At 41.6% G+C, this 14,932-nt stretch overlaps 1 protein-coding gene across 2 annotated transcripts in view; it reads right to left on the bottom strand.

Annotated features, from left to right (window-relative positions):
- Positions 1-278: 278 nt before the first annotated feature.
- Positions 279-14,932, bottom strand: part of NR3C1 (nuclear receptor subfamily 3 group C member 1) — a 68,747-nt gene continuing 54,093 nt past the window's right edge. For both annotated transcript variants that reach the window (XM_086621750.1, XM_086621749.1), the window contains 3 exons: positions 7,024-7,154; positions 3,819-3,976; positions 279-2,943 (listed from right to left, as the gene is read on the bottom strand). In XM_086621750.1, the coding sequence (XP_086477876.1) occupies positions 2,791-2,943; positions 3,819-3,976; positions 7,024-7,154 (442 nt within the window). In that variant the 3' untranslated portion in view covers positions 279-2,790. The remainder of the gene's footprint in view (positions 2,944-3,818; positions 3,977-7,023; positions 7,155-14,932) is intronic.

Raw genomic sequence — 14,932 nt, 5'->3', positions numbered from 1 at the left:
ACCGCCCCCCCCCCCCCCCCCCCCCCCTTCCACACAAGCTCAAATTGAGGTATCTGGGGATGCAATTTTTAAAAACATTCTCTAAAGTAAAAACAGTTTTCCTTTTAACTGAAGAGCCCACCTGGAACCAAACAGTCCGACACTCCTATCTGTATCTCCAACGGGTCGCGTGAATATTCCCACTGAGATGGGTTGGAAGTTGTAATTAAAATACTGAACTTTACCTTAAGTGCTACAAAATGTACATTTTCTTTACAGATCATTGAAAGAGAGGAGAATGATTACTTTTTCTTTTTATTAAAGATGACGTTTTACTCCAAAGTACTGAATATAGTATCTTTTTTTTTTTTTTAATAGGTATAACATTCAAAAAGAGATTTAAGAAAGGATGAAAATTTAGTTTCCTGTTTCATTCGGAAACAAACTTTTGCTGAACAATAGAAAGGTACTAGTGTGTTGTGAACAACCTATGCTCTTTATTTACATATTGCTGGTACCTGTATGTGTATTATTGCCAAATTTTTCAAAGCTGTTCTTGCTGTGGTACGTGAGGCTGTATATGAAATTAACCCCGCGTGTTCAGAGGTGTACGTGTGCACGTGCACACACGCATCTTTCCGGCTTCCGTATTTTGCAGCGGAGGTCTGATTTAGCAATGACTCGTGAATGGTAACCAACCATACAGATAGGAGTATTCTGTCCAAGCTCCAACTTGAATTTTTACACAGTGATTCGATAAACATAAAATCAACCCTAAAAAACACCCACTGAACACAGGTTTTCCTTTCTAAACAGAGTACTTCTTTGGATACTAAACACCGACGCCGTCAGTACTACCTCCAGACAAACCACAACTTGTACGGGTTACCATTCAGCGTGTTGTGAGCCCTACAAAAATATAATTACATGTATCATGATAAAGCAATCTGTCATCTAAAAATCATCCTTATTATACACTATACAAGCTATTTTACAATCATTTAATAAATTGCTTTTAAAGCTGCAGTAGCCCTTCCCTTCTTTTCTCAGATCAGCGAATATACCAATTATACATATTTGAAACTATAACTAAATATAAAAATATATTAGGTTTTGTATTTTATCAGATGATCTTTCTCGTTTCTATTACACAAATAATCTGGCCACTTTGAGTAAAAATCAGATTTTAGAGTGGCTTAGTAAATATTTAAATTTTGAGATACAGAAAATTGTTAAGGTGCACGTAGAAAAGGCTACTACAGCTTCTAAACGTTTTAAAATATAGTTCTCGATGGCAACAAGGAGAAATTCACAAGACCTATGGGAACTTTATGGCACGCCAGGAATTCGATATGAAGGGACGCAGCCTTACAAAGACAGAAAGTTTGACGTACGACTCTAAGACCACGGAATCAGTAGCGGAGCTTTCCTGCTCTCCAGGAAAGAGGACGAACCAGTCAGTGAGAGGTGGAGACGTGAAAATGGGTCTCTAACCACACCAGTTTGGAGCCTGGGTATCCAGAGGTGCCGGCCGCTGGCACAGCTGCTCTGCCTCGCTGCCCGCGCGGCGCTGGGCGTCTCACCGAGGAGAAGATTCCTGGAATCGATACGAGAAAACAGAACGAAACCGAACCACTGGGCGTAATTTCACGTCTGCCTCTTAAGTCAATGGTATTTTTTTCATATATATACTTGTATGATGATAGACTTAAGTGTATAGAAAATGTGAGTTTCTCCACACAGAAGTAAACTTTTCCTAAGCTATGCATATTTTCCTGAAAATTTCCTGATGGGCAGTCAGGACTGATCTTCTTGGCATCAATGCAGCCCATGACTCTTCTAGTTATGGCTGTTGCATTATATGCAAAAATCAGGCTTGTTTTTCTCAATATATAAAAGAACCTGCTCATTTACATCCGGTTAGGACTGAGTAAATTTTCTATGAATCTGCATATCCGACGCTTTTGCACATATACCAAAAGTATTTGTTTCATTCGCATCTATTTAAATTAGATTTGGGAGTGTTCTCCCACCCACCCTGGCCCTTAAAAAATGCCAAATTTTTATGGTCACTTTGACAGGTGAAAGCTATTAGGTTAGAAAAGCCCAACCCATTTTCACATGGATATACTCAAGGATTACTGTCTAGAGGTCATTTAGGAAAGCTACGAGCTGCCCCACCTTAAAAAACCAGCTGTACAATAGGCATCTTGAAGTATTACAAAAAAATTATGTAAGAAAAAATGAACAAGCCTAGTTCACGGTATATAAAGTTAAAGGAAATTGCTAAAACCAGACAGTAATAGCTATAAAAGGCACAACTTCCCTTTTCCGATATACACTTGTAAACTTTCTTCAGGTTACATGCATAAACCAAAACGCTACCTTAACTTTAAAAAAAAAAAAATCCAAAACACTTTACTTAAAAAAAAAAAAAAAAAAGCCTACAAAATTGTCTCCAGCCAACTGCAGAAATTAATTAGCAGAATGTTCGTAACACAGCCTCAGAGCTTGTCGCCGGTGGTTTTCATGCATCCGCCGATGTTGCACGAAGGGAGAGATACAATTTCTGACAAATGAGATTTACTTTCCTTTCCTTTCTCCCCAATTATTTACCAAATGTGAGAAATCCGCCGCTGCTATAGCCTAAATCTTGGCCCTCTTTAAACCACATGTAGTGCATCGTTACAAAAGGTACACTGCTGCAAGGACAGAATTAACAAGTCTGGTAGGTTTTTCTCTTTACAAAAAAAAAAAAAAAAAGCTATCAATCTGACGTTTTCTTAAGGCAACCCTTTTGTATTAAGGCAGTCACTTTTGATGAAATAAGAGCTTCTTGATATTTCCGTTGGAGTATTTTGGTATCTGATTGCTGATGATTTCTGCCAACATTTCTGGGAACTCAATACTCGTGGATTTATCCAAAAAGGTCTGGAAGCAAAAGCTCAGAAGATTTTCAACCACCTACAAGTGATGAAGCAAACAGTTACTTTCAGACGAAGACACAAGAGGAGCACTGGTAACCAGCACCCACCCTCCTTCGGAGCCGCTGGCGGCGCAGGGCAGCGCGGTGCCCCCGGCAACACCTCGTGCCAGTCCCACTTTAACCAGTAACTCTTGTCAACAGCAGCCTGATACAACACAAGTAAACAGACCGTGCCAGGTCTTTACAAACACTGAAGAGATTTTCTATCAATTCCCCTTCTCGCACACAAATAACACACACATGGATAAGCTTAATGAGATCCTTCCCAGTGCTCTGTGCAATAAAAAAGAAAAAAAAAAATATCCTTTTGAGGTCTCTAAGGTTCCCTTGCCTTATGCAGCTTAAACGCTACTTCGACTCCTTTGTTCATGATACGCACAATTTAGAGTACATCCTGCAAAAGGAGACAGCCTGAATTCTGAAATTCCTTGCAAAATTAGACTGCTACTAATACTAACAACAGCACTGATGCATTATTTTAACGTGATTTCAAACGACAGCATAAATTCAGTTTTGTCTCTGGGGTAATACTGGTTTTAAACTTCACATCTCTGCTACTGCTGCAAAATCATTTAAAATTTCAGAGTTCCTCCATTTCAAAGCAACATCATTTCTAAAAACTACAGAGACTGAAAATTACATTAATTATAACATTAATTGCTGTGGAGCTCACTGCAGAAGTAGTCTGAACGCACCACGTTCACCCCTCTCAATTAGTAGGGGAGCACGACCTCCTCCCTGCCCCCATACTTATCCCTTATCCCTTTAAATAAAAAAAAGGATAGAGGAGATTACTCTCATAGCCCCAAACTTACTTATCTGGAACGTCTACAGCATTCATTTAAGAACTTACATCATGCATAGAGTCCAGCAGTTTAGTCAGTTGATAAAATCGCTGCCAGTTCTGGCTGGAGTTCCCTTCTCTCTTCACTATGGCCTTTCCCAGCTCTTTAATGTACGTCATACGGATTTCTTCAAACAAGGATTGACTCTTCAGGCCTTCCTTAGGAACTGCAACATTGATACGAGCCTTTAAGACATCATACAGCTATGAACTGTGTCGTTATTTAGGTTCTCTTAGTTACACAAAAATGACCAAAAGGACTGAAAGTTAATGAAAGGACAGCTGAGACACAAGGAAAGAGAGCGAAAAGCGAGACGGATGACTCACTGAACAAATAGCACGGGATTGCTGCAAAATAAAGATAATAACAAAAAACCCCAAAGGTAACGCAACAAGAAATAGAGGGAAGGGAATCAAAACATGGAGACAACAACACCAAGCCCTGGAAGTGCCTTGATGAAGGAGCACCAGGGCCAGAGCTCCTCTGTTCTCCTCTCCCCCTCTGTCCGGGGAAATGTGACATTGGGAAGATTCCATAAAAATTCTGTGTGCCAAGGGAAGAGCAAGGGTAGGATCACAGGATGGCTTGGCTCGAAAGGAACCTTGAAAGATCACCTAGTTCCAAGCGTCTTGATGTGGATCAAATAACGCGCCCAGGCAAGGCAGTAACGGAGACTGGGCAACAAACCGACTGCCCGAGGCAGGCAGGACCCGGCTCTCAGCAGAGCTTCTTGGAACAGAGATGGGACGTTGAGACAGCGCCAGACAGACTCGGAGCTGTAGGTTAGAAACCCAAGATGTGGGGCCTAAGGCCCGTATTCAGTCAGACTCAAATCCATGTTCAGTCCCTGTGCCTACGTTCTCCTACTAAGATGGTCCTTCTGGAGGCCAAGGACTAGTAAATAAATTCAGACAAATCCAGCACATGGACTCCAGCGGTCCTTAAGATGCTTGATTTGAAGCCTTTGATTACCTTGGTGAAGTGAATGGAAAGATCTGAAGACAGAGAAGAGAGCAAGCTGAGGCAAAGCTGGCTGACAGCAAGAGAGGAGAGAGGCCACTAAAGCACACTTCCTTCCTGAAAAAATCCAGCTCTCACTACACTGTCAGCATCCGTGAGATGTTGGAGTGAAGCATCTCCTCTGCCTCGTCTACACAGGAGATGACAACATGTCAACTGTTGCTTCAATAATTTAAATGGAAAAGGTCTGTGAGCTACCCCTATGTGTAAGCTACGTGTCTAGACCCACAAGGGATTCCTGGTTTACTCCTCCTATTCTTCCTCTTTTCTTGGAAAACTTACATAGAAACATCATAAACATAAATTAAAATCATGAAGTCGTGGATTAAAAAGCTATACAAATTCCAGCTCTTCAATTTTCAGAAGTTCCACAACGTACCACTTCCACAGCGTATGTACTCAAAAAGAAACATGAAAATAAACTGTCTTTTGCTATAAACCTAGCAAAGAGGCCTTCTGCTGGGTACTGCCCGTGCCTGCCATGCCTCACTCTTGAATGAGCTCATTTCTACGCGTGTAGTCTCTTCACCATTGAAATTCCTTCAAGGAAATTTCCAACTCCTGTAAGGAAAGTTGGCTTACACCACACCCAAAACACTTGAGGAATTTTTGGGAGAGATTTCAGAAACTGCTTTAGATCTGCAGTTTCGGGGAAGTTTCAAGTTCCTACAAAGCCCACGGCAGCGCGGAGCCGAGATTGCCCCCGAGAAGAGCCCCTGTCCCAGCCGTGGGCTCGGCAGGCGAGGAGGTGCCATCCCGGTGCCATCCCTGCCCGACACCTCTCCTGCCCACACTCCCTGCCCCGAGCTCCGCTGGCATACACGATCCTCCAGCCTTCACTGGGGAACAGCCCAAAGCTACCCAGTCCTCATCTGTGTACAAGAATTAATGTCATTATTCGCTGGAAATACTAAAGATAAGGAATGTTTGAGCTCTCGCTGTAACGAGCTGGTTAAACTTTTAAAAATATTTACTTTTCATCATGTCGAAGTACTATGCTGAAAAATATTTACTTGCATTGTTGTTCTTACTGATACTTTTAAAGCATGCTGGCACAGCTGTCACTACACTAAAGCAAAATTAATCTGTCAAGCAAAGGAAAACTACCGTCGCTGCCTCCATCAGCTCTCCGTCCCGCGGGACCGTGGGTATCGGTGTGATGACCCCGGGATGGGATTCCTCCAGGACAGACAGACAGACACCCGCTTCAACCACTTGGATGGGCTGAGCAGGGCTGGGTGAGGTGCCCAACTCACACCTGCTCACAGCACACACACTCACACACTCTTTACTGCTCCGAGTCCCTGGATGGCAACGGAGCTCCCTTGGGGGCTACAGCCCTACGTGCACCAAGAGGAAAAAACCAGCAGGTGCCAATGAGTACAAACATGAGGTGCAAGCATCACTGTAAAAGTTATTTACATAATGTCTCATTTCAGGGCATTTCTGCTTATTCTAAAAGGACTATTTTCACCCTGTTCTTTGACCTTTCATGCAGTACAGACACTAAGCTGTGACTTAACCACAGCATATCCTATTGAAAGCCATAAACCCCCCATGCAGTATATTATATAAATCTAGCTTATGATGTATGTCAGAAATCCAGCATCCCACCACATACTTTTTAGATGCATATACAAAAAGCTGCAGTTGTATTTAACAGTTTTTAAATAACTTCTGGGGGAGTTTGGTAATATTTTTTTTTTTTTTTTTTGGAAACTGCTTAACTGGATTAGAACTTCCTCACAGGTGGTGGTGGTGTTATTTTGGCGATTTTTATGTTTGTTTGTTTTGGGATTTAGGTTTTTGTTGGGTTGTTTGTTTGGTTTGGTTTAGTTTTAAAAAGTATTTCATGAGCATAAAGTCATAGCTTTGCCCGTTTCTTTGGGTCCTGAACCACTCAGCCAGTTTGTGATGCATTTTTGAAGAATTTTAAATTGCAATTCTGAGTTAGGTGCCTCTGGTGGAGTTGCAAAGTTTTGAACACAATCCATGAGATCTTAGCACGAATGTCTGGTATCTGCTAAACGCAAAACTTCCTCCACTAACCTCACATAGTCAGGTGCCAAGTGAAACATTTTGACTTTTATTTGCTATCAGACACCTCACACAGTATTAAACTACACACGCACACTCGGAACACTGGCAAGTTAAACTTACGTTGTTCACATAGGTATTTAACTGTTCACCTACTTGTGGAGAGGAGAAGCAACGTTTTCATGCAGAGATACTCTTCATATGAGACCTGAAGCCGTGATAGCTCTCGGGCAACCATGAGCATATGTTTGCATTGCTCGTACATACAGGGTAGATTCATTCTCTGCCTGAGAAATAAGAATATGAAAATCAGTTACGTGTCTTAACTATCCAAAAATTCTCAATCCAAGTTTTTGCACGCTTCACTCAAGAGCAGCGGTGGTTGTAGAGGCAGGTGACAAGCTTGTACTCGATGTGCCTCACAGAAAAGCAATCTGGTTTTCTCCAGTGAACCTATTCAGGGTGATGGCCTTCGTCACTACGTATGAACATTGGCCTAGAACTGCAGCACGAGGGGAGCGTGACGTCCGACCCCCCAGTGCTGTACCAGAAGCCCGTCTTCACCAAGGACTGATCAGCAACTCTCTTATCAACAGACAACACATAACAGTTCGTCACAAACTTGACGTCAAAATCAAGTCCACTCACCGTGTGACAAAACTTCCCCAAGTCTGGCAGTCCCGAAGTATTTAATCCATACAAAGAATGGCATGCTATCATAGAGATGAGACTTCTCTAATTCTTTCAATACCTTTCAGAAGCCCACCTAAATTTAACACGTAGTTGCCCACTAGTGATAGCATCAACGTACCGTAACTCCTTGATTTCCAAAGGGATTTACACTTCTCGCATCCTTTTCCGTTCTTAAAGAGATGCCCAGTATTGCAATTACATTTTGTTACCTTTCTACTGTAATAATAAGGTTTCCAATCATAAATGGAAAGACATGTCGACAAGCAAAGGAAAATCCTGGAAAGCACTCACTTGGAATCAGAATGACAAACATTATGTGGGGTGGTTTTTTTTTTGTTTCCTCTTTTATTTTTTCTATTTTAATGAAACCTCACATCAAGACAGGAACTTCTCCTTTTATTTAGTACCTCGCCTAAAGCAACAATCCTCTTTACATGTGTTTTTATAGCTGCTTCCTGTGAATACTGCAGGATTATCGTTTTGGGTAGGAACGAACAAGAAGAACAGATCGATTCTGAAAAATGTAAGAGATCCATGCTTTTCCATGTAAACTTTCGTAGAGAAAAGGATAGGCAAAAGAGTTTCAAATGCAGTGACTACACAATCTCTCTACAGTGATGCTAGCAATTTATTTTTCATTAATGACGTGTCATCTTTTTTAAGACATCACCTATTCAACATTATAATCTAACCAAAGACACAGATAAAATTGAATCCCCGTATAAGTTAAGAGAAATGAACCCAGAAACGCTGCCATTATGTCAGACTTCAGCAATCTGGGACTAACAGCCAGAATGCAAAGTGCACACGAGGTAAGTTGCATGAAATAAGAGTAAGTGTAAGATGTTCGGCTGCAGGATGTTTCTCAGGGCTTTTCAGACAAAGCCACTATTTGGCTCTTTGGTAAATTTTCTCCTAACCCCTCTGCGCTGTATCAAAGGGCATCTTACATTTTTCAAATTGAGTAATTTAAACACATCCTATGACAGGGCTCAGCAGTTTTCCTCATGTAAAACTATTACCATTTCTGGGCAGAAGGTTAAAATAAACGTTATGAAATGGGTCAGCCTGTCATTTATTTGAATCTGCTGTAAATACAATCACATCGGCAAGTCTGAGAATCCAGATGAAGCCATGCAGATTTTTGGTAATCCCAAGGCTACGCTAACTGCAGTCCTCAAAACACAGGAGTAAACCACAGCCCCCCTCCCGTCCGAGAAGTCCGAGTGCCCAGCTGAGCTCTGCACCATGCCCTGGAGGGCAGCGGGTCCAGCCTGCACCAGAACAACAGGGGAGCTGATTCACTGGATAGTCCTTAATGCTGGCAAAGGGTCTGGGAAGAGGTCCCAGACCTTCCCTTCGCACGTCTCCTGGCCAGAGCACATCAGATGATCTCAGCCACCGCAGGGCAGGAGGCTGTCCGAGGATCCGGGTGGAGGCACGGCCCCAGCGAAGCTCTCTTCTTCCTCCCTGCTCGGTTTCACTGGTAGAGGGCACTTAGCAACTTTATCAATTAATTTGCCCACACATAAACCAGATACAACACTTAAACTAGGCACTACCCTTAGCTCATTAAAATAGATACTATACTTAGTGACGACATCACACGATTTCTTCTTCTTAGCAGAAACTACCTACAGAACCATACGGGCTCTGTGGAGCCTTCAAGCAAAGCTCTGGTGAGAACCAGGGCTGGTGGCCCAGGGGAAGCTGTGAGGTCTGGCCATCGCCCGTAGCCCACGACGGCCGCGGAGCCTCAGGAGGCAGAGCCGGCGCTGACGGCCGGGAACGCACCCGGGAACGCACCAGGAGCTCCCGGTGGCACGGGGCGGGTCGCAGCCCTTCAACGCTTGGGCCATTATTGCCATTCGGGTAGACTGGGACTTGAACGGCTGACTGACGGCGTTTTATCGCTTCTGGAGAGATCCTGCTCTAGTGATTGTAAACCCCGTCCAATCTGAACCACCTTCTTGGTCTGAAAGTATCTAATATGATTTCCTCCAGCTTGTGTAACCTCAGAAAAGAAGACACGAGTCGGGCCGTAAGCTTTAGCTCAATGAAAGCCCATGTAACGTACACGGGATGTACACATGCGTTCTGCGTGGGATGCATGTTGATGATAAAAGCATGTGATGATTTTCAACCCTGCTGTGAGTCATTCAGTTCAGCTAAGTCTATAAAAGAATAAAAATCAGTAAACAAGACGCTGGTATTCTGAAAAACAGATGATTCCAACTCCACAGAATTAGTTACAAAAGAACGTTCGGAAAAAATTCTGGGAATAGGAGAACTGATAAAACATTTCTTCTAAAACTGTAAACACTTGTTATTTTCTTTCTATTCAGGTAACACCAATATAGACATTCTGTATGGCATACGGTATTATGAGGACAAATGAGACCAAGGAGTTGACCTCAAACCCAAGAAGAGCAAAGAGCTGAGATGATGAGCATGCAGAGTCAAAATCCTACGGAGCAGCACTTCCAATAACTTCTTTCTAAAGCTAGGCAGCAATTAAATGGCATTTGCTACTCGATGAACACGACTGTGCGTTAGTTACTGTAATTTCACGTACACTGTGACACAAACAGAGGCCTAACGTTGATGCAGTAATAGTGTCAGATCCAACAAAAGCATGTTTTAAATCACAAACTGTGGAAACACTCACACAATACTACAAAATCACAGGTTTGTACAATCTCCAAATACTAAATGATGGTCTAAAGCCTAAGATTTACTAACCTGCCAAACTTTTCAACAACTTGAATTATATTTTGTGTGTGTGTATATAAAAATACATATATTATACATAAAATTGCCAGCTGGTATAGACGTACCTCCACAAAACCGTAATTTTTCTTGTTTTGAAACGTAAAATGATTAGTCACATACTAATTCATTAAAGTATATTATTTCTACTGAGAAATGAAGTACTGAAACGTAAAGCTAAAATATTTTCCAAAGCCTTAAAATAACTCCATATACATTTTAGCCCCTCCTTTGATGAAGAGCTGAGTAAGACACCCCTCTGCCCCCCACCTGTCTGCAGATGAAAACCTGCCAATGGCTGCTCTGTAGTTTTGGGTTTTGTAGACAAACCAAAAGCTTCACTGTACAGATGCAGCATAAGTGTAAGAAGTGAAAACAATGCTCTGTATATGTATGGGGAACCTTTTCACACTCAACAAACGCAACGGGAAACAATTTATTTTCATACCACAGCAACTTTATAATCCACCCTACCCAACTCTATCAGTCGTATCAACTTCAGGTATCCAATACGTGATAAACATTATTCAAGTACATTGGATGATTTTCTTTTTGGTTTTTGTTTTCTTCCCCCTAAATAAACACTAGGAGTATAGACATAAAAATGGAATATTGAATAAATATTCAAGTTTTAGGAGAAGACTGGTCAAATGGCTAGGCTGCCAGCTTAAGGCTTAAGAAGAACAGAGTTGAATTCTCTTTCCCACCACGGACTGCACTGATGATACTCAGAAAAGCCAATTATGGAGGAATCTACAACGGTACTAATGAACAGTGGCATTCAGCACTACCGCAGCTAAAGCTACCTGGGCACTAAGCAAAACAAATCCACTGATTTCTGGGAAGCTTTTTGAGCGTTCATGGTAAGATATTTATAAATCCTAAGGATCTGTTAGCTGAAAATGTTGCATGACAAACCTCTTAAGGGGTTAGACAGGTTCTTTATATACAGCCCAGTTACACACAGTTGCCTTAAAAGTGTCGACGTGTGCAAGTGGATCTTGCTAATCCACAGAAGTAAGTAGTCACTACACAGGAATAATGAGAGACTGATGTTGCTCAGATGCTTGAGCAGACACATGAAGCTAAAGAAAGTTGTCTTATCCCCATAAAGAATTCAATCTTAAAAATATATTTTGCAGTTCTGTCCATTGTAAATCACCCAGGCTTGGAGAGCCCTTCAAAGATACAATTTCTCTTCCTGAAGTTGAAGACACTGAACTGTACCAAATATGAGGACAAGTCTTTAAAGGTCAGAAACAGTAAAATCAACGGTTTCTAGACAGCCATATAAAACCCCACGAAAATGAAAACAGAAGTAGTTGCACTGTCTGTAACCATACGGCTAACGGAGCGGGAGGCACTGCAGGCTCTGTTGCTAGGTATGATTCCCCCTGCCCCCACGAACACGAGCTCTGCAACCTGAGCTCTCCGTGGCAGATATAAACCATTACTGACTTCCCTGCAACCACTCCGCAGCCCCTTCTCCCGCGCTCACGCGCAAAATGCTTCAGCTGCTGCAAGCTACAGGCAACGCCGGCGCAAAGGAAGTGGGTTTACAGCGTACGTAATAACACCTACACTTCTCTTATGGCTCTTCTGAGGGTCAACTGTTTATAAGTAAAATTGAAGGAATTTGGGGGGTGAAAAGTAGGCTAAATATATTTTTACAATCATACTAATTGAGATTTGAATATGTTAATTCCATATACAGAGTGAGATGCTTATCACTTACAGCATAATGTGATACGTACAATTTTGTTGAATGTGTAAACTCAAAAATTATGCAGCAGAATTGAAAACCCATCCACATGAATATTTGCCACTATTTTGTAAGGCTGAAACGACACCAGTCTGCATGAGGGGCTCATGTGAGGCTTGGAAGTTTTTGCCAACTCCTCAACTTGTTTCTGCTTCCATTTAAGAAAAACAAGTACATCATCAATCTAAAGGCTGTGGCTTGAAGAAATGGAATTATTGTGTTCTAACACAGTGTGGGTAAAGACCCATGGTTTTGCTCTAGTCCTCCACTGAAACAATGCTTTGAAACTGCGATTAACAGACAGGAAGCCCGAACAAACTCATAGTTACAAATGAAAAACGTTCATATAAAGAAGAGACCTGTAGAGATGTCTTTTGCAGATCTCAAAAACTACAAGTTTGAATAATTTAGACCTCTTTATCTGCATGTGGAAATGTGAAACTACTGAACAGGAAGCGCAAAATCTGATGCAGACAGCTTCAGTTGACTGCAAAAATGACCCCGATCGCAGATTTCAGACAATCAAAATGAAGGTTCTGAGTCTGTTCCACACACATCTATGTGCAACTGTATTTAGTGGAACCAAGATCTAAAATTCATGAGAAAAACTAACTTTTTCGCTATTATTCCAGAGAATTCACTGTAATGTTTTTAAAAATTACAATTGTTTTTAGAATTATCAAATCATGGAGTTGTTTTGACTTTTAGAGGATGCTACTTTACCTATTTACCTTCTAATGGTTAACAAGTTTTAATAAATACCTGATTCTTACATCAAATAAAGTTAACTTATTACTCTACCTTGGACCTCTTTCTAGTTACCTAAAACATGAAGCAAGAGCTTCAGGGGTGGTGGCAGGTGGGAAGGAGCTGTGTGGGTGAAAGACCCCTAAGACATGTATCAGCGAGCAGCACTGAAGGAAGCCCGGAGTGGATTTTAGGGGACACGATGTTCCACAGCACCATCATTCCCACAATGTAGCAAGCAGAGAGAGTGGACACATCTGACCACTAAAACCCACGTGCATTTTGTTCTTGAGGCCCATGATATGTCTCTCGTCCTACCCAACATTTTAGCATCAAAGCTTCTCCGGCGGCTCCGGCTTTCCCTGCGGCGCTGCGCGTAACCCACGCCGTGGGTGTATGTATTATTCAGTATTTGTCGTGTTGAACTCGGGGGGGGGGGGGGGGGGGTCTGTATTTTATTGATGAACAGCACATCAAAAGTTACGACCAGAGAGGCTTTTATGGGGAACCTGTAGCACACTGGAGAAGAAATTCCAGTTCTCTCAGCCTACATACTTCACTGAAAACAAATGTCATTTTGATAAACACTTTATGTACCAAAACTGTAACTAGAATGAACACGAAAATACATATTTAGTCTAACAGGATTACCCTGGCAGGTTCTCTTTCGGAGTACCGACACATGCTTAGCTGTAAAGCTCTGTAGTTTTTAACTCATTGGTAAAACAGCAGGAGACCTCTGACTTAAAGCAAATTAGATGTTATTACGCTTATTAGTGACAATATTAATTATTCCAATTCCACCACATGGAGACTGTTTCACTCCAGAGACATATTCTGAGAACTTTAATGAATGCAAGTACATGGATGGACCCTCACCTCGCATCTGCTCCTCAGCTTTTTTTTTTGAAAAATATTTATTATAGAGGAACAATTACAGTGTATAAATGCCTAGAAAAATATTTACATTGAAAAAAAATAAGTGAATAAATAATCATGAAAAAGAAGTAGTCTGAAATGTAAATGGCTAATCTCACAGGAAGATTAGCAATTATTATTATTTTTTTTAAACTGAGAAAAGATTCGGGAGATTTGATATTGAAGTGCAATAGGAACAAAAATATTAAGACTACTGTCTTGAAACAGGCCAACGGGGTTAGTATTGCCTCCATTTTGAAGACTGGAAAACAGACATGAATAGCACCTTGTCACCTGCATCACTTTTCAAAGTACTGTCAGTGAAATTGTGATGCTAAAAAAGTTTAGTGATTGTACGTGTCAAAGGCACTGCGTCATTGTATTTATTAGTCTTAGTCCCCACAAATGGACTATGCCATTGCATGAAAAAAAGAAATGGCAAGTCCATAGTGATAGCATCAAATTAATCAGAATGTGCAGATGGGTAAACTAGATTTGAATGGCTCTGGCCAGCAACCTCCAAGACTTACATCCACAGAGTATTTTCAGCAACTAATTCAGAATACAGACAAAACGCCTCCACGGGCTTTACAAATACTGCTGGCAACACTGGGATTGCAAGACAAAGTCACTGGAAAGGTTAGTTACACACTACGCAGACACCATTCCACCTGAAAAAAGTACTTTTGAAAACACGAGCAGGAGGACACAAACGCCAAAACGGCTTCCAAGGAGAAGGCAGGAGAGCGCGATGGTCCATCGGGACTGATCCCCGAGTACATCCCTAGGGGAGAGGGTTTAGACGGAGCGTTTGGCCTCCAGACTGGGAGCAGAAGGGGAAAACCTCACCTCATCTGCTACTACACCTCTGAAATAGTATATGGAAAGTAATATAACTATGCATATGTCTGTGGAGAACGTTCACACCCACTGAACCTCACGTAGAACCTCCTGCCCGTCCCCTCAACAATCCTGAATCCCCTCTCTCTCTTTTCTACAACACGGAATTACTGCACAACACGAGTTTGAAAAATACAAGGAAAATTATGCACGATGCTAGAAAAAAAGATGTTCAAATATTCTAGCAAATTCAACTTTTCTTGAAAATTGATAACGGAGTTCAACAACAAAATACAAGTCAGACTAGTTTTTCCATTTGCAATCTTGCCTTTTTAG

This window comes from Tauraco erythrolophus, chromosome 16, assembly GCF_009769465.1.
Source record: "Tauraco erythrolophus isolate bTauEry1 chromosome 16, bTauEry1.pri, whole genome shotgun sequence".
In the NCBI taxonomy this organism is placed as follows: Eukaryota; Metazoa; Chordata; class Aves; order Musophagiformes; family Musophagidae; genus Tauraco; species Tauraco erythrolophus.
Note: the sequence above shows the minus strand (reverse complement) of the source record. Positions and strands in the feature narration are given on the sequence as shown.